The sequence below is a fragment of the Lemur catta genome, chromosome 19 (assembly GCF_020740605.2).
Source record: "Lemur catta isolate mLemCat1 chromosome 19, mLemCat1.pri, whole genome shotgun sequence".
Classification (NCBI taxonomy): Eukaryota; Metazoa; Chordata; class Mammalia; order Primates; family Lemuridae; genus Lemur; species Lemur catta.
Genome location: NC_059146.1, coordinates 19,157,383 through 19,176,446, shown reverse-complemented (window position 1 = coordinate 19,176,446; position 19,064 = coordinate 19,157,383). Strand labels below are relative to the sequence as shown.

General features: G+C 43.5%; 1 protein-coding gene across 1 annotated transcript; it reads left to right on the top strand.

The window, feature by feature from the left end:
• The first annotated feature begins 5,725 nt into the window (after positions 1-5,725).
• Positions 5,726-12,967, top strand: LOC123624584 (zinc finger protein 548-like). The gene is made up of 4 exons (XM_045532529.1): positions 5,726-5,921; positions 7,823-7,858; positions 10,238-10,364; positions 11,667-12,967. The coding sequence occupies exons 2-4, from the start codon at positions 7,844-7,846 to the stop codon at positions 12,707-12,709; spliced, it is 1,185 nt and encodes a 394-aa protein (XP_045388485.1). The 5' UTR covers positions 5,726-5,921; positions 7,823-7,843; the 3' UTR covers positions 12,710-12,967.
• The last annotated feature ends 6,097 nt before the right edge of the window (positions 12,968-19,064 follow it).

The following is a 19,064-nucleotide window of genomic DNA, read 5'->3' as shown; positions in this document are numbered from 1 at the left end:
GGGAACAGTGTCTCACACGAGAGGACACCTAGGACAAGGGAACTAAAGCAGGAGAATACTTTGAGAAACTACAAGGCTGTAGCCGAAGATGAAGAGCAAGACTGGTATGAGATGAATTGGAGAGATCAATGGAGATAGTCATGTAGTGTCTCATAGACCATAGTAAGGAGGCTGTAATATGCTCCTTATATATCCTAAAATATAGCTGGGATTTGATTTAGTGAGGTGGGTATGGCACCCAGACACAGAAATTATCGTGATTAAGGAAGAAGTTTATACTCACAGATTTCTGGAAATGGGAGGCACAACACAGCCTGCAGGAGGAAGCAGCAGCAGAGGTGAGGCAGGGCAGGGGACACAGCTTAGGGCTCGCTAGTTTGAATAATTTCAGTGAGCACCAGGGTGTAGGGATTGCCTCTAGGTGCTTGGTACCTAGTACGGGGGTGATTAAGAATAGGGATAGACAGTGGCTCCAGGTCTGAGGATTTGATTAAGACAGGGCTCTGGATTGGTTGGTTAAGATATGAAAGACAAGCTAGCAAGAGATTCTTTTGCTATTTCTAGGGGCAGCAGTCTCTCTAGAAGAAACAAGGGCCCACTTGTCACAATATCAGAATAAACATGCTTACTAAATACTAGAATCTCCAAGCTAAAGGCAAACAGTGAACAGGAATTTCTTTAAAGTAAGAGATAACCAGATAGTCTGACTATAAGGACAATGGCTCATAACCTTGCACTGAAGGAGGAAAAATAAGCTACCCATTTACAATTTACCTGAAACCACACAATTTTAAGATGTGAACATATCGGTGGCAAACAGATTCAAAATCTTTAACCCTCAAAACTACAGGACAATATCACTGAGCATTCCAGAGGAACTCTAGCATCCCGTAACTGAGACAGGAAAGGTTATCCTTTGACCAGAGTCTGAGCACATATTCCCACAAACTGGACTCCTGCACGTCTCCAGCATCTTGTCTCCATAGAGGGCCTCTCAGATGGAGTCGACTGCTCCCACTCCCTCCCAGAAAAACTCACAGACACATATCCATGACTGAAACAACATACTCTTTAATCTCAAGTTATTTGCATTTAGTAATGCAGAAATCATGAACCCCCATAGTCTTTACGTCTCTCTCCATTGAAGCCAAGAGCTACAGTCACAATAGCAGCAACAAAAGGATGAGAAATGTTTACATATATGCTGTAGAAATACACATCGATCTGCCCATTACAGCTTTATAAACAAAGGCTAATGAAGGGAGTATCTGCAAGTTAGACCATCTGTAGCTGCACGTATAAGTACCTGTGGCTTCAAGTGGTACATATATATGCATTAGGCAGACAAGGTCTTTTCTTACCAGATTTCCTCTTGTCATCGTTAAATTAAATTCCAGCTAGGTTGTTCATAAGAAGTTCCACTGTGACTTAGGAGGTTTTTTTTTTTTCTTTTCTTTTCTTTTTTTTTTTTTTTTTTGAGACAGAGTCTCGCTGTGTTGCCCGGGCTAGAGTGAGTGCAGTGGCATCAGCCTAGCTCACAGCAACCTCAAACTCCTGGGCTTAAGTGATCCTACTGCCGCAGCCTCCCAAGTACCTGGGACTACAGGCATGCACCACCATGCCCGGCTAATTTTTTCTATATATATTTTTAGTTGTCCAGATAATTTATTTGTATTTTTTTTAGTAGAGACGGGGTCGTCTCACTCTTGCTCAGGCTGGTCTCGAACTCCTGACCTCGAGCGATCCACCCGCCTCGGCCTCCCAGAGTGCTAGGATTACAGGTGTGAGCCACCGCACCCGGCCTTTTTTCTTTTTTAATTACAATGGTTATAAGCCTTCATCACAAAATTATGACCATTATTTTTTGTTGAAGGAAACTGCTTAATCTTTGTTACAGGAATTTGACTTACACAGCATTTTAGTACCATTTAAGTCACTGTAAAGAAAAGAGTTAAAACAGCAGGTCAGAGACTGCTATATCCTTTGAGCTTGCAAGGTTCACCCTTGCTGGTGTGGGACCTTAGGTTGTGAAAGGTTTCCCAACACACTCCCAAAAAAGAGAAGCTCAGTGTGCCCTGGTTTTTTTGAGTAAACAATGTGGCTTATCACCTGCTACCCTTATGGGTAGATTTCTAGAATTGTGGTTAAGTGCTGCAGAGCGTGCCCAATAAAAACCCTGGCACTGAGTCTCTAGTGAGCTTCCCAGTGGACATTTCTCATGTGTTTCCATAAGTCCCAGGTGGAGCTTGAATAAGGCACATCCTGTGTGACTTCACTGAGACAGGACTCCAAAGATTGTGCCTGTTTCTTCTGGACTCCAGCCAATGAGCCTTTTCCCTTTACCGAGTTTGCTTTGTATTGTTTTGCTCTAATAAATCATGGCTGTTGAGTATGACAAAATGCTGAGTACTGTGAGTCTTCTGAGCAAATCATCAAAGCTGGGGGTGGTTTTGAGGACCCCAATCCAGCCATTCATTGGAACTTCTAAAATCTTTTACATCTGCCCATAAAAGCCCATGTAGATTCTCTTTGAGGTCAAGGTATGTCATATATGGTGTCACCTATATGTACAGCTTTGTGGTAAACACTCTATGAAGGAACCAAAAATAGACCCACCCTATGAGAGGCAAAATAAACTGGTTAAGGGCATGGATTCTGGAGGAGCCAGCCTACCAGGCCTCCAGTCTTTAAACCCAAACTTCATAATCGTGCAACCTCAGGAAAATTCTTTAACCTTTCTGTGACTGTGTTCTGATCTATAAAATGGGGAAAATAGCATTACCTACCACATACAGTTTCTGTAAAGGGTAAAAGTGTGTAAAACATTCAAAATAACTTCTGACACAGTGTAATACTATGTTTGCTTGCTCCTGTGATTATTAGAGGTGCACCCCATGGCCATGGCTACATGACACATGCGACCTCAGTGTGCAAGAACACAGAGAAGGTGTGGAAGGACAACCAGTGGGTAAAGGAAACGAGAAACATTCAGTCTGCAGACATGAGTTTGGGGAAACTAGATAATTGAGAGTAAAGTTCCTTTGGAGTGAACTAACTCACTCATTGAGCTCATAGTAAGTGAAAAAGCAATGGCCAGTGATAGATCCTAGGAAACAAAAATGTTTAATAGATGGAAGGAAGACACAGACCCCCTGAGACAGGAACATGCAGAAGCCAGAAAAGGACCTTCAAGTCAAAGAGGTGGTCAACAGTATAAAGGTCTAATAAGGAAGTAAAAGGTTAAAAGGGACATCTGCGAGACGTGCTTAAGTTGGGTGACAGTGGTGGAAGTCAGTGAAGTGAAAGAGATGTGAGAGAGGGGGACAGGCAGTGCACAGACCAGCTACACAGGACATATCTGAGAGAAAGGAGGAAAAATGGGCAGAACTTGATGCGTAATTGGGGTGGAAACAGTTTGGGGATAAGAATGGAGACTTGAACATAGGTATAGATTATGAGGAATCTGGTTATTAGGGGGAAGTTAAAGACTAAGCAATGGAATTGTAAAGTAAAGATAGAAAGGCTGCACAAGCTGGGGTGGGAAGGGATGGAATGTGCCCAACAACAAAGGGCAAAAGTGATCCTGGAGGAGGAGTGGCCCCTTTTCCTTTGAGGATATAACAGGCTTAGAGAGCTGGGAGATTTTACACACAAACTTTTCCTGGGGAATACAACTCTAAAGTAAAACAGAGAATCCAGAAACAAAAATGAGAGTTCAGTATGATGTAGGAGTTTCACATAAGGTGGTATTGGGACAGAAACAATTACTCAGGCTCTGATGTTTGAAAGGACTGACACGAACCCACAGGGCACCCTCAGTCACATGAGGATGCAGTAGGTATGGGAGAGGGTGCAGGCTAGTGGTGGAGCCTCAGGAGACGTCCAGGAGCAAGATTCCCAGGATCCCTATTTGTAAAGAGACGTGCTTCATCTCCACATTGAACCACAAATGTTTGTGCAACAAATCCTGGATCTGGGATAACTTGAGTCTGAATTCCCAGCAGGGCCTTTTATGCCCCTCTGGGTACATGACCAGAGCCAAGCTGGCTCACACTCTATGCTGGGTGAAAGCTGTCAGTAACCAGATGGGCCCCCAGGGAGTTCAGGGGAGTTTCTGACCTTAGCACTCATAAATCTCACTGCACTTATCTTGATCAAAAGTCAAAGCCAAATATTCAGACATCCCCAGAGACAAGCAGAGAATTGTTTCAGTCCAGCTATAAAAAATACTCTTTCCTTCATAAGAACAATTAGGTATTCATTCGGAAAGAAAGCTAGAACTTGATACACTTTTTACAGAACTAAATTCTAGTTGGTTTGAATATATAATTTTAAAAATGTAAACTATTTAGAAAATGAAAATATGCTGATATTTATACTCTTAGCACAAAGGAGGTTTGCTTAAGGAAGGCATGAAATCCACAGCCCATCAGGGAAAGGGCTGTTGGAAGCATCCACAAAAATGTATGAACTTACAATACACAAACAACATTAAGACATGAAAATCTAGGAGGTGGCTTGCAGGAAGATATTCCAAGTGATGAGGATCATGTAGGGATGGTAAGGAATTTCCACTTTATGCTGGAGCTCCAGGGGACCCACTGAAGATTGCCAAGCAGGAGTGTGGTATGATATAACACTCTGTGTAGGAAAATTCCTAGTGTTGAACTTGGAGACGGGGAGATCAGACAGGTGGCCACTTGCAGCAGAACCACCCATAGGTGATGTGCCAAAGAAGCGAAGCAGACAAGGACAGAGAGAGGACCAGGGTCCCTGGCTTCCCGACTGAGCAATGTCTTTCTTTATTCCAAACTGAAACCAATCATCATTAATGACAGTCATATTCCTAGGCACTTAGAGAAAATTCCTTCTGCTCTTTGATGAGAAATCCTGTGAGTATTTTAAGAAACATCTCTCTTGGGACCCTCTGTTACCAATCTAAATATATTTAATTCTTTCAACATTTGTCATACAACATGGTTTCAAAAACCTTGAACATACTGTTTTCTTCAGGGGCCTCTATGACCGGTTCAAGGATCAATCACCCCTTATTTGAATAAGTGTTGCTTTCTTGGTAGGAACACAATTGCTGACTATACAGCCTGAAAAGACATTTTCTCTTGCAAGGAGAGGCAGAGTTTCACTCTTTCAATCTACTTCGGTAAGTCCTGTCCTTCCTGCAAATTTCCGGCCATGGCCCTGTCCACAGTCTTTCTTCTGCTGGACCAAACATATTGAAGTTTATTAAACAGACTCCAAAGCTTAACTCTTCGTGTGTTTGAAAAGCAACAAGGTAGCTGACAAGGATGAGTAGACATAAGTGCCTGCAGTGTATCGTGTGTCCCTTTGGAGATGAGTTTTTGGGAATTTGCTCTGCTTCACAGTCTGAAATAACAGGTCCCTCACATTTCTGTGAGTATCCTAGACTGCACTCCAAGAAAATCTGGGTACTTCTCCTTTAAGAGCAAGCCAAACCCGGTCCCATCTTCGGAGTCCTGGCCCCCAGTTTCCCAAAGTCCCTCAGAGTACAAAGGGGCCTTTATCCACCTCCTAAGGAGATAGCAAATCTCTAAGACTCCTATGGAAGCAGAGCGGAAACTTCATAACCCAGAACACCCTGAGGTGTGCGGAGGCGGGACTGAGCCAACGAAAGCTTATGAAGGGAAGCATACGCGCATGCGCACGCGTGGGCGGGACTTCCGGCGCGTTACCGGCGGCGGCCATTTTGGTTGCTCTCCTAGGCCTCTTGAGGGCTGGGATGTCACCGAGGTGACGGAGCGGAAAAACCCGAGCAGTGGCTTGGTCTCCACCGCACAGAGGCGGGCGTGAGGCCCAGCTGACGGGCTGGAAACGGCCTTGTCCTTGTCGTACCCCTGTCACCGCTGCTCCCAGGCCCGATCTTCCTGGTGAGCTCGACTCAGGTGGGTGCTCGTTCCCGGGCCCTCCCCGGCCCGGCCCCACCTCCGAGTGCCAAAGCTGGGACGCAGGGGCGCCTGCTCCCGTCACTGCAGGGCCGGCCGCTGTGTTCGGTGGACAGGGGCGTTCTGATGTGGGGCCCCCGTTTCGGCCAGTGTGACAAGATGTGGGAGAAAGTTCCCATCGGGGCCGGCACGTGCGAAGGCTCGCGGGTGCTACGGCTTCGACGGCGTTGAGGAACACAGGGGTGGCTGTTTGTGCGGGAAAGAGGAAGGGGGTTTGGTGGAGTCTCAGCTGGAATGTCAACCTGAGCAGTTGGTAGCCATGGAAGGTTGTGAAGGGAGGGCGGAGGAGAGGGACATGCCCAGAATTAGAAATTTAAAGTTGGGAAAAGAGGATAGGGAATGGACACAAGGAGATCAGTTGAGGAGGCCACTGCAGTAGACCCAGGAGAATTATGGTAGGGGCTGGGCTAGAGTGTTGTTAGTAGAGAGAGGATGTGATTAGATACGCATAGATCTGAAAGATAGGGCTAGCAGCTATTCCTGTGAGCAAAAACAGGGAGTGTCAAGAACCATCCCAAGGGTTGGTTGTGTTTTGTTTTGTTTTCTAAACATTTGAAAGAAAAGAGTTGTGGAAGTCAGTATAATGAGAAGGGTTCAGGGAGAAGATCTTGGGTTGGATTTTGGACATGGTGATTCTCAAATGTGTCAAGATGGGTATGTCACATGGGCAAGTGGACATAAAGGTCTGCAGTCTGAGGAAGAGGGTTGGGATAGAGATATGAAAAGGTTAGAGGATGTGGACTGGACCAGGGCATGGCCTGAAGATCACATTGAGTACGGAAGTGTAAAGGTCGTTATTGTACATGAGCTCTGTGGTGAGGGAGGGGAGGACTGAGACTTGTGGGCCAGATCATGGGTGGGTGTATAAACCTGACACTCTTTCAAAAGGCACAGACCTGTCATAGGAAGGATTCTGGCCTATGTCTGCAAAAAGGGGAGGCCTAGATGGAGTAAGTAGCTAGCTGAGGATGGAGACTGAGGTGTGAGTTGGCTTAGACTTGGCTTGGCTGACTCTCAGGGCCACTTTCTGTGGAGCAAGAGAAAGACCATCCAGGCTAGTGGAGTAGGTGGGTTGCAGACCAGGGCATGGCTTCCTCCCTGTTTCCTCATGTCAGATAAGAGGGGATGATCTACTGTGCTAGTCAAGGTCCCCTAGCAAGCTCCCTTCAGAGGATTATGTAGCAGGCAGGCAGGCTTGGTTGAGAAAGGACCAGCAGCTGACCTGCCTGCTCAGCCCCTCTGTGTAACTCGTTAACTTAAGAATGTGTAAAACACTTAATGATTTAAACCCTAATTAACCAATGTCATTCTAAATATGTACATATTGGTAGGCAATTAGTAGCAAAGTATTCAGTAAATTAAATTTCTAAAAATATTTCATAATTGGTTTGATGTTACTTTACCACTAAGTATTTGTTTTCCATGGAAAATTTTAATATCACATTCTCTATAATCTTAAAAAGGCAAAAATATACCGGCAAATTTCAAAACTCTACTATTTCATTTACATTGAAAACATGTATAAAGCTATTAATTCTTGGACAATAATAGCTGATATGTATTATGTATTACTAATGTTTGATACAAACGTGAGCCCTATGAGGTGGGAGACATTTTCTTATCCTCTATTTACAGATGGGGACACTGAGGCTCAGGGAGGTTCAGCTCTTTTCCAGAGTATGGAGCTGCTATGAGGCAGCACTGAGGTCTGAGGAGCTGAATTTATGCAATCAATTTCAGATCAGTTTGCTGCAGGGCAAGGCAAAAAGGGAGGTAGTCCATCTCAGCCTGCAGAATCCTACCATAATTGCCCATTTCTCATGGCCTCTCTATTTCCTCAGGGTGCCCTGGTGGTGGCAGAAATGGAACCTGCACAGGTGAGTAGAGAGATTCCTACTTTTCACCTACCCTGCTTATCTCCTGGTTGGATTTGGCACCTGAATATAAGGAAAGGTGGTGTCCTGAGACCCTGTTTTGTTCCTCTCCCTCTCTTATGTCTGAAGAGTTTGTAATTCCACCAGGCTCAGTATCCTAAATTTGGTCCTGGATTATGTGGAGTGGTTCCATTTTTGACATTGATGTGGTAAGATGTGTCAGGGTATCCTGGTCACAGAATTCGGAATGTTTGAATGCTTGGATATGAGACTGAGCTGTCATTTTCAGGGAACTGCAAGTCTCACATCTGGTAGGAATGGGGAGCAGAGAGGGAGTTGGCTAGAGGCACACAGACAGCAGGAGTGGAATGACAGCCTGAGGTTCTGGGCCTGTAATCTGAGGGTGGTGGGGTATAGGGAAGATTAGAAGCAGAAGAAGGCAGTGATATGGTCCGGATTTAAGAGATTCTCCCTGATTGCAGAGTGGAGCACAGACTGTGAAGGTGAAGGTAAAGGCAGGGAGACCTGGGAGGGTGTTCTTGAGTCAGTCCAGGTGGATGTTGGTGGTAGCTGGACAAGAGTGATGGCTGTGGAGGTGAGAGGAATGATTGGCTTTGGGATGAATTTTGAACTAGCGCTGTCTACGTTTTATGACATAGAGAGGGTGGGAGCTAGGGAGGTGGGACGGGAGAGCAATCAGGGAAGACCCTGTATTTTTTTCTTATTTAGAAGGATAGATGCTCTGTCAGCTAAGATGTGGGAACTCAACATATGAGGAATCTTCAGAGAATGAGGAGTCAGTTTTTGTCCATGTCATGAATGTTCCAGAGACTCCTAGTGGAGGAGTTCAGTTTGGAGACATACACAACATGGTAGCTGTTGTGTGGACTGGTATGAAGCCTGTGTATCAAATTTAAGAGGTGGCATTTCTAGGTTATGGTGGCAGTGCCATTCTGGGGTAAGGGATGGGAACGAGGGGGCAGAGAACCAGGTCTCTCTACTGAAGCACGTGGTTAGTGGTGGGGGAGTCAAGATAGATGGGGGAGCTGAGTGTTTGTGGGGATGAGTATGTTCCAGATGGTGGGGTGTAGGACTGAGAGGCTTCTGAGGAGAGAGTAGACATGATAGGGACGCTGAGGAGGAAAACGTGATGAGTTAGGAGAGTTGCTAAGCCTTGGCTTGGGTGGGGCAAGGGTGTAGGTGTAGGTGGGTCAGTGTCGCTGGGCTTTGAATAAAGTTTCCATGAAGAGCAATTGTCCTCACTGCTTATGAGACAGAATGTGTAACGTAGAAGCAAGAGATGGCCAAGAGTACCTTGTGAAGTCCTCACATGGTTTGGGTGGCTGACTGTGAAGTGAGAAACCAGCAAGTGGGGAGACCTTCAAAGCAGGGCTTTGGGCTGCCCCTGGCATGAGGGGACTTTGGTGTTCTGGGAAGGACGGGGGCTGAATTGGATGCTGGATGTATTTGCCATACACCACCTGATTTCCATGTGCTGAGTAGCCTGTTCGGAGGTGAAGGAAATGCCTGTGATGTGGGCTGGGAGGTGTCTGTCGAAATGCAGTAGCGCAGAGTCCAGAGATGTGATAGAGGTGCCATCCAGAGTCATGTGCAGGCAGGAGTGTGAGTGGATGGCCCCCAGTCCCAGCACTGGGCACTTACGGAGAAGGATGGGTCCAAGTTTGGTTTTCTGGGAGGCAAGATCTGAGGGACCCCAGGGAAACTGGTTAGAAATGTGGAGAGAAAAGGTACCCATGCCACCAGGACCTGGTATCTCTTCTGTGTGGGGAAGCTGGGGAGAAGGACTGAGGTCCTGGAGAGAGATGTAGAGCAGTGATTGTGCCCATGGGGTTTTAATTTATGGGTGTGAGAATGATGACAGGGACAGGCCAGTGACATTGAAAGAAGATATTTATTTCTCGCTTATCCCCAAGGAGGAACCACACCACTTAACACAAGGCCACATGGCCACTGAAGCACCAGATTTGGTCAGGAGGCAGAGGACAGGAGTGAGGGAAAAGCTTGGGCCATGGCTTCTGTTAAGGTTCCTGAGAGAAATACAAGGCAGGGCAGGATGACCAACTTAAACTTGGCTAGTTTGATTGATTCCAGCACACCTGAGGCACAGGGGCTGCCACTAGATTTGTGGTACCTGCCTCTGGGTTGGTTTAGGACAAAGGAAATATTGGGTTGGTCTGAGAAAGGTAGATAAGGAGGTGGTTCAGAGTATGGGTTCAGGATGGCAGGGGAGATGGAAACAAATTTGGCTACTAGCCTGGCTCTGTATTTAATGTGTGACAAATAGATGAATAGAAAAGCTAACACCTAAGTAAACACAATTGGTGAAGTTGCTCATGTACTGAACAGTCCTAATTTTGGCAGGGCCGTGTGGTCTTTGAGGACGTGGCCATATATTTCTCCCAGGAGGAGTGGGGGCACCTTGATGAGGCTCAGAGATCGCTGTACCGAGATGTGATGCTGGAGAACATGGCACTTTTGTCCTCGCTTGGTAAGGCCCTCACACCCACCCAGTGTCCCAGACACAGGTGGGCCTGTGTCTTCCTCCTTTTACCTAAGTGTGGCTCTGCCTTTCCTGAGGTGAGACCATCGGTGCTGCTGCTTCCTTTCCTGGTTTCTTGGTGCATGTGCTGTGGGAGCCAGGGCTGGGCTGTGTGCTCTGTACTCCTTTTCCTGCCAGCCCCCTTCCCTGCTGGTCTGAGCCTCAAAAGAAAGGGCTCAGGAGTCAGAAACCTTGAAGTTGTCATGCACATCCCACCAGCCTTGAGTCCCTGGTCTGGTTAGTCTGTCCAAATGCATGCAGCCTCTGTGTTCTAGGTTGTCCCCTTGCTCTTGCTGATATTGCTGATGACTTTTATGTACCAGGAATTTCAGGAACTGACCTGGTCACTACTTTGGGGGGCCATTGGATTGATTCTGTAGGACTCTTCTGTGAAGTTCTTGTGATTACAGGATGTGGGATGTGGATTTCTCTGGTATGTGGTGTTCACTCCCTTTCCCTGTATTTTCCCTAGGACTGGCCTCTTTTGTGTCCCAGACATTGTCACTTTGGGCAATGGGGAGGGCCCTGTGTACCTGAGAGGGCAGGTATTACTCCAGTATTGGCAATAAAGTCTCAAAGGGACGTGGCCTTGGTGCCTGGGAGTTGGAAAAAGATGTGATGTCAGAGCTGGGTTCAAATCACACTGGGTACCTGTCCTGTGCTCACCATTGTTTGATAGCAGGGCCCCTGGGTACACCTCATTTCTAGTTTTTCTTCCCCATTGTCATTTCTAGCATGATTTCTGGCCCCTGGCTGCTCCCACTCCCACCCCACAGCCCCCACTTCTGTGGCCACCACCTCTTATCTGTTCTCTTCCACTGCACCCTTTGCAGTGCCCTCCAAAGTGTGACCTGCATTGTAGGTGTCACGAGGTCTGCTTGTGTCCCTCTGTGGTCCTTGAACTCCAGCTCCTCTATTAATATCGGATTCTTCTGGTTCTGGACACAAACTACATGCTGCTCACCAGTCACCAGCAGCCATGGCCATTTGCAGAGGAGGGAGTTGGAGACTCCCCCTCCTCCCTGCACTGCACCCTTCCCTTGTGTCCTCACCCTTTGTCAGGGCTGCTGATCTTGGGCGCTTGTCATGCCCAGCTCTGTACAGCCCATCTTCCTCTCATTGGCCTCAGTGTCCATGCCTGTCAGCAATCCCATGGCCTTATTTATGGGTGTGTCTGACATGCCTTTGTGTTGAGGCTGCCTCCTGCCACCAGAGTTAACATGCGCTTCACTAGCATTTTTCTGCTTTTAGGTTGTTGGCAAGGAGCCCAGGATGTGGAGGCACCTTCAGAGCAAGGTGTTTCTATAGGAATGTCACAGGTCATGACTCCAGTGCCCCGTGTATCTACCCAGAGGATCCAGCTCAGTGAGACGTGTGACCCACTCTTGAAAGACATTTTGTACCTGGTTGAGCACAGTGGAATACTTCCTGAGCAAGAGATGTATATTTGTGAGGCAGAGCTTTTTCAGCACCAAAAGCAGAAGATTGGAGAGAATCTTTCCAGAAGGGGGGATAATTGGAGACCCTCATTTGAAAAGAACCACAGAGTTCCCATGGCAGAGAGGACCTTCACATGCAGTGAGGGTTGGAAGGACTTGCCAGCCACCTCTGGCCTTCTCCAGCGCCAGGCCCCTCAAACTGGGTGGAAGTCTTTCAGGGACGCAGAGGACAGGGAATTTTTTCAAACTGGACAAAATGATTACAAATGCAGTGAATGTGGGAAAACCTTCAACTTCAAACATTTCCTTGTTGAGCATCAGAAAATCCACATGAAAGAAAGGCCTTATGAGTGCAACAAATGTGGGAAACTGTTTAAATATGGTGCCAACTTCATGAAACATCAGACAGTTCACAGTGGTGAAAGGACTTATGAGTGCAGAGAATGTGGAAAATCTTTTATGTACAATTATAGACTCATGAGACATAAGAAAGTTCACACTGGAGAAACGCCTTATGAATGTGACATATGTGGGAAATTCTTTAGGTACAGCTCTACATTAGTTAGACATCGGAGAGTTCACACTGGAGAAAGGCCTTATGAGTGCAGAGAATGTGGGAAAGCCTTTAGCCACAAACATATACTTGATGAGCACCAGAAAATTCACAGTGGAGAAAGACCTTATGAGTGCAGTGAATGCCAGAAAGCCTTTATTAGAAAGTCTCACCTGGTTCATCACCAGAAAATCCACAATGAAGAGAGGCTTGTGTGCTCCACGAATGTGGGGAGTTCTTTAGGTAAAACTCCAGCCCCATTAAATAACAGAGATTTCACAACAGAGAAAATTTGCCATTGACCATTTTAATTGGATATTTCAGCAATGCTTTGTAAACTCATATTTTTACACAACTTATCTCCAGAACTTACTGTGCAAAAACAAAACTCTATAGTCGTTAAATGACAACTCTTCATCCCCCTTTGTTGCTGTTCTTGCAACTACATTTCTACACTCTGTATCTATGAATTTGACACTGATTAGTACGTCATATAAGTGGATTCATTCAGTATTTGTCTTTTGAGATTGGCTTATTAAGATAATGTCCTCAAGGTTCATTCATATTGTAGCATGTATCAAAATTTCCTTTTTTAGGCAAAATAATTTTCTGTTGTATGTATATACCACATTTCTTTATCCATTCATCTGTTGATGGACACTTAGATTACTTCCACCTTTTAGCTATTGGGAATAATGCTGCTATGAAGATGTGTATACAGATATCTATTCAAGACCGTGCTTTCAATTCTTTTTGGGTATATACCCAGAAAAGGAGATGCTGGATCATATAGTATTTCTATTTTTGACCTTTTGAGGAACTGTTTTCCATCATACTTGCACCATTTTACATTCTCACCAACAGTGCACGAGGGTTCCAGTCTATATACTTCATCAACATTGTTCATTCCCTCATTCTGATTTTTTTGGTTTTGTTTTTTTGGATAGCAGCTATGTTATTGTGTGTGAGGTGGAATCTCACTGTGCTTTTCATTTTCATCTCGCTAATGATTAATGATGTTGAGCATCTTTTCATGTGCTTGTTAGGCATTTGTATATCTGGAGGAATACCTATTAAAGTCTTTTAGAAAATTTTTTAAATGGGATTACTTGCTTTTTGTTGAGTTGTAGGAATTCTTTATATATCCTAGATGTTAACCCCTTTACAAATATATGATTTTTAAAAATTGTCTCCTAGTCCATTAGGTATCTTTTTGCTCTGTAGATTGTGTCCTTTGGTGAAATTTTTATGTACAGGTGACCCCTCTATATCTGCGGGTTCCACATCTGTGGATTGAACTAACCATGGATGAAAAATATTTGGGAAATTTGGGTATGTACCTAAGGAAAAAAAAAGAAAAAAACTCAGGAAAAAAGCATGTTTGCATCTGTAGCATGTTTGCATCTGTACAGAACATGTACAGACTTTTTCCCCCCTTGTCATTCCCTAAACAATACCGTATAACAACTCTTTACGTGTCATCTACATTGTATTAGGTGTTATAATCTAGAGATGATTTAAAGTATATGGGGAGATGTGTGTAGATTATATGTAACTACTACATCTTGTTATATGACGGACATGAGTGATATATGATGGACATGAGCACCAGCAGATTTTTGTATCCACAGGGGGTCCTAGAACCAATCCCCCTAGAACCAGTCCCCTACAGATACCAAGAGATAACTGTCATCCATTTATTTATTTTTACCTCTTATTACCTGTTTTTTTTTTTTGTTGTTGTTGTTTGTTTGTTTTTTAAGACAGAGTCTCACTGTGTTGCCTGGCTAGAGTGCAGTGGCATCATCATAGTTCTCTGCAGCCACCAACTTCTGGGCTCAAGTGATATTCTTGCACCAGCCTCTTGAGTAGCTGGAATGCAGGCATTACCACACCTGGCTAATTATTCTATATTTTGTCTCTTGTTCAGGCTAGTCTGGAACTCCTGACCTCGAGCAGTCCTCCTGCTGCAACCTCCCAAAGTGCTAGGATTACAGGTGTGGCCACCACCCCTGACCAGTTACTTGTGTTTTTGATGTTATATCTAAGAAATCATTGTCAAATCCAATGTCATGAAACGTTTTCCATGTTTTATTCCGAGGGTTTTATATTAATATTTGTAGGTCTTACATTTAGGTCATTGATCCATTTGATTTCATTTTTGATATAGTGTAAGGGAAGGGTGGACTTCTAGGTCCTTCAGTGTGCCCTTTTGACTGAATCCAAATTTTACAGAACAAATCCTTTTTATTAATACATTTTTGTTCATCTTTTATATTTTTATTTTATTTTTAAAATGAATGTATTTAAAGTACCAAAGAATAAAATAAGTTTCAATGAAATAGTCCTCCCAGATTGACCAGCTCAATTAGAACATTAGTAATCCATAAGGGCTAAATTGATGGCTGCTACACTCATGATTTAGTTCTAACTTCTCCCACTTGACTAGTGCCACTACTGCACGAGGCTGGTTGGCGAGGGTTTATAGGGGGGTTGAGTATGCCAGTCTGTTATCAGATTTTGACAACAGTGTATTGTGTTTCCTTTTGAAGTAGAGTTTGTGAACAGTGGCACAGCTCAACAGTATTTTTTAATTCTGTCTGCTTAACAGCCCATCATGTCAAAGAAGACCAAGAGAACACTGAAGGAAGAAAACAGATTTTATAATGAGGATTGGGAATTGCAATATTATCTTGTTTCTGCTAAGGATAAGATGATTTGCTTGCTTTGTGATACTGCAGTTTCAACATTAAAGAAATTCAGTGCTCATCAGCATTGTAACACTCATAAGGACCAAATATTTTAAATTAGAGGGAGGGGCGAGAAAGATTGTATTGCTGAAATCTAAAGATGAAAAGCAAAGGCAAAGAAAATTCTTTCAAGCAGCAATAAGATGGAAATAATGACACTGAAGCAACTTATAAAGTAGGTTATATACTTGGGGGGAAAAAGGGAAGCCATCCAGTGATGAAAAAATTACAAAAAGACTGAATTGTAGAAGTTGTAGGATGCTTAGACCCTTATAATGTTTCAAAGTTCAAACAGCTGCCTCTTTCAAGGAGAACCATACCGATTGGCAACATGAATTAGCCTTCAACTTAACAACTTCATGCAATACTTCAGAAGGAAAATATGTGTTACTCAATCACTTTGGATGAATCAACTGATACTTCTGACTTGGTGCAAGTTTCATACTTCATTTGGGTCATAACAGAAGATTTTATGAAGAGTGCTTTGGGCACTCTTTTGACATGGGGAAGAGATATCTTCAACAACTTTCAAGATAAATGTCATGAAGTTGGACTGAATTTGGTAAATTTAATGAGTGTATGTACAGATGGTGCACCTTTCATGACAGGAAACATGAAGGATTTATTGCACAGATTAAAAATGTATTAGCATATCCAGATGCTCACTTCTTTTCATTGTATGTCACATCAGCAAAATCTCTGTGCTAAAGCTACTATTTTAAGTGACACTTTGCAACAAGTTATAAGTATTGTTAACTATATTCATGCAAATGCAACATGGTATTGTCAGTTCCATAACATGCTAAAATTGAACAATGAGGTATTCAGTGTGGATTTGCCTTATTGTTCTAAAGTGCATTGGCTATGGCAGGGACAGGTGTTAGCTAAAATTTTATCCCTGTGAGAACAGATAGTTAAATTTTATGAAGAACAGAATCAGCAATGTGAATTATTGAAAGAAGATTTCTATAGGAATGCAGCATTTCTGTGTGGTAGCTTGTAAAATCAGAATGACTTGAATATTTCTTTGCAAGGTAAAACTAAGTATATATGATATGTTGCAAAAAATCCAAGCATTTTGAAAAAAAGCTATCTTTTTTCAAAACACTTCTTCAAAAGGAAATTTCAGATGAACATTTTCCCCAGTTAGCAAAGGTCATTGATGAGCATGATGATACATTCAAATCGTTTGAAGAATACGCAGCTGTTATAGACCTATTAATTGGAGAATACAATGAAAGGTTCACTGACTTTGAAAATCATGACGTCACACTCTAATTAACATTTCAGCCTCACATAGTTGATATTCCAAGGCACCTTAAGAACTAGAGATGGAATTGATTGAGCTCTCAGAAGATGACAATTCTAAAGTCATTGTTTGATGCTAAGAAGATGCAATTGAAATATGGAAAAATGCAATAGAATACCCACGCCTTTGGCTACATGGCTGAAAAATGCTTTCTTGCTTTTCAACCGCTTGTGCTGTCAATCTGCATTCTCCTACCTCACTCAAATCAAGATGCCCTTAAGGTCACAAATGACTGATATCCATCTAGAGGATCAACTGCAGATTTGTCAGTTACAGGGTGTGTGTTGCAGCTGCTTAACTTCTGCCCTTCGGGGTGATGGCAGCCACTGGCAGTACCGAAACGAATGTGTCTGGCTGTGTTCCAGTAAAACTTCATTTGTGGACACCAGAATTTGAATTTTATAAAATGCTATGTGTCACAAAATAGTATTCTTTTGATTTTTTCCCTAATCATTTAAAAATGTAAACATCATTTTTAGCTTGTGGGCTATAGTTTGCCAATGCCTGTGTAGGGCGAAAGACTGACCCAATAGGATTGTTGTCAGGATTAAATAAATAAAGCATGTCAGACATGGACTTTTATGGGTTTTGACCATCCAGTGTAGGACATTCATTTTCCATTGTCACCCAGATATAATAGGTAACATTTATACAGAATTTGTGATGTGCCAAGCATTTTAATAAGGGCATTATGTGTTGTAACCCAGAGGGCAGGATACCCTTGTGAGGTGGGTACCATGTGCTATTGTGATCTTGGTCTGGCATAAGGCAAATAAGGTGCAAATAAGTTAAGAGGCACATGCAGGTAGTGAATAATGAGTCATAGCCAAGGTCAGGCAGTTAGTTTCCTGTGCTTGTGTTTTTAACCACTATGCCATGTTCTCTCCCTCCTCCCTACTCTGTCTTACTTAACTTCATCTCTTCTCCTCCTTCTCCTCCTCCTTCTTTTTCCTTCCGTCCTCTCCCCTTTCCCCTTTATCTCTCTCTCTCTCTCCCCTTCTGTATGTCTCTAAATATATAGATATTAAAGAGGATGTGGACAGCGTTGTCGATTTCAGTGTAGTCACAGACGAAGAGGTAGAAGTGGGCAGAGAGAGGAGCAGAAAGGGATATAGATGTATCTAAAACTCACCTTACATCCCGAGATTCTGCTGTCCTCTGCTCTATTCCAATTTTAGTTGTCTGAAACTTATTAAACCTATTCACAGTTAGTAAAACACTTAAGCAGGGTTCTGGCAAGAGTAGGTGCTCAGTAAATGGCAGCAGTGGTTTGTGCACTCATTCCTTCATTCTACAAACATGCATGGAGCACTCAACAAATGTGCCCACGGTGGCAGGCCAGGGGCCTGGCCCTGAGGTCAGGCACCCGGTGTCTGTAGTACTGGCGGCCATTTACTCACAGTGTGAAAGAACCAGAGATTGTGCTCATCACCTATGAGCATGATTTATTTTCAACCCCTTTTTCTAAGCAAGCAAGGAAATCTAACTGCAGAGTCCACTCACTCACTGTAGAGGCCGCTAGAGTTGATGGCTAGGGTTTTCATTTTCTACAATATGGCCCTTACAATGATTATTTCTACCTTTTTCTGTTGAAGCACAGCACTCACACAGGGAAGAGTGAAAATCACAAGCACAAAGCTCAGTAAATGAGCACAAAGTGAACACACGCAGGCAGACACCAGCGGGCTGAGAGAAGGTCCACATGAAACATCCCCCCAGCCGCCCACTGTGCCCCCCAGCACTGCATACCTGCTTTCCAAAGCTAAGCACCAGCCTCGCCTGACACCATTGAGTAGTTGTCCCTAGTTTTGAGCTTTTTGATACAAAAAGCCACATTAAAATGAATAACTGCTGCTCATCAAAAGACAGTATCAAGAGAAGAGAGCAAGCTGTAGAGTGGGTGGTGATAGTTGCAAAATATATAACAAAGGGCTTGTCCTCAGCATATATAAAACTGTGCCATAAAATAATAAAAAATACAAAAAGTTCAATAAATGTTGAGAAAGAGACTCAAGCAGGCATTTATCAAATTATTTCTTGATCCACTGCTGTGCACCAGGAAGTATTGCAGGAGCTGGGATACGGCAGTGAGAGGGACATACACAGCATGGTGTTGTGGAACTTCTTCTCATTGAGGACAGATGATGAACAGAGCAATAACATTTCCACCATGAATAAGTGCTTTGAAAACAAAAGAATCTGTATTGAAGGTAGAAAAGATGACTTGATATTCAGAGCATAGCATAGGGCCTGGCTTCTCCTTAATGTTTGTAGAATGAATAAGAAAGTAATAATCAAAACAGTTGGGTGGCTCCTCAAAATGTCAAACATGAAGGTACCACATGACCCAGCAATTCCACCCCTACGGATACACCAAAGAGAAGTGAAAACAGAAGCCCACACAAAACTTGTATATAAACAATTAGATTAAATAGTTTTTAAATAGTTAGTATTTTTAAATACACTTGCAGTAACATTTGATGAAAAATCTAATATGTTTAGCTTTTTGGCTTTTTATGTAGCTGCTTGGGTCAATCAGAATTGGGTCAATCAGAAATTAACTTCAAATGTTAAAAAATGAACAAAAATGATGTGTCT

Coding starts and splice junctions, on each gene's coding strand:
- LOC123624584 (XM_045532529.1), top strand. Junction 10,365..11,666: donor GGCACTTTTGTCCTCGCTTG/GTAAGGCCCTCA, acceptor TTCTGCTTTTAG/GTTGTTGGCAAGGAGCCCAG.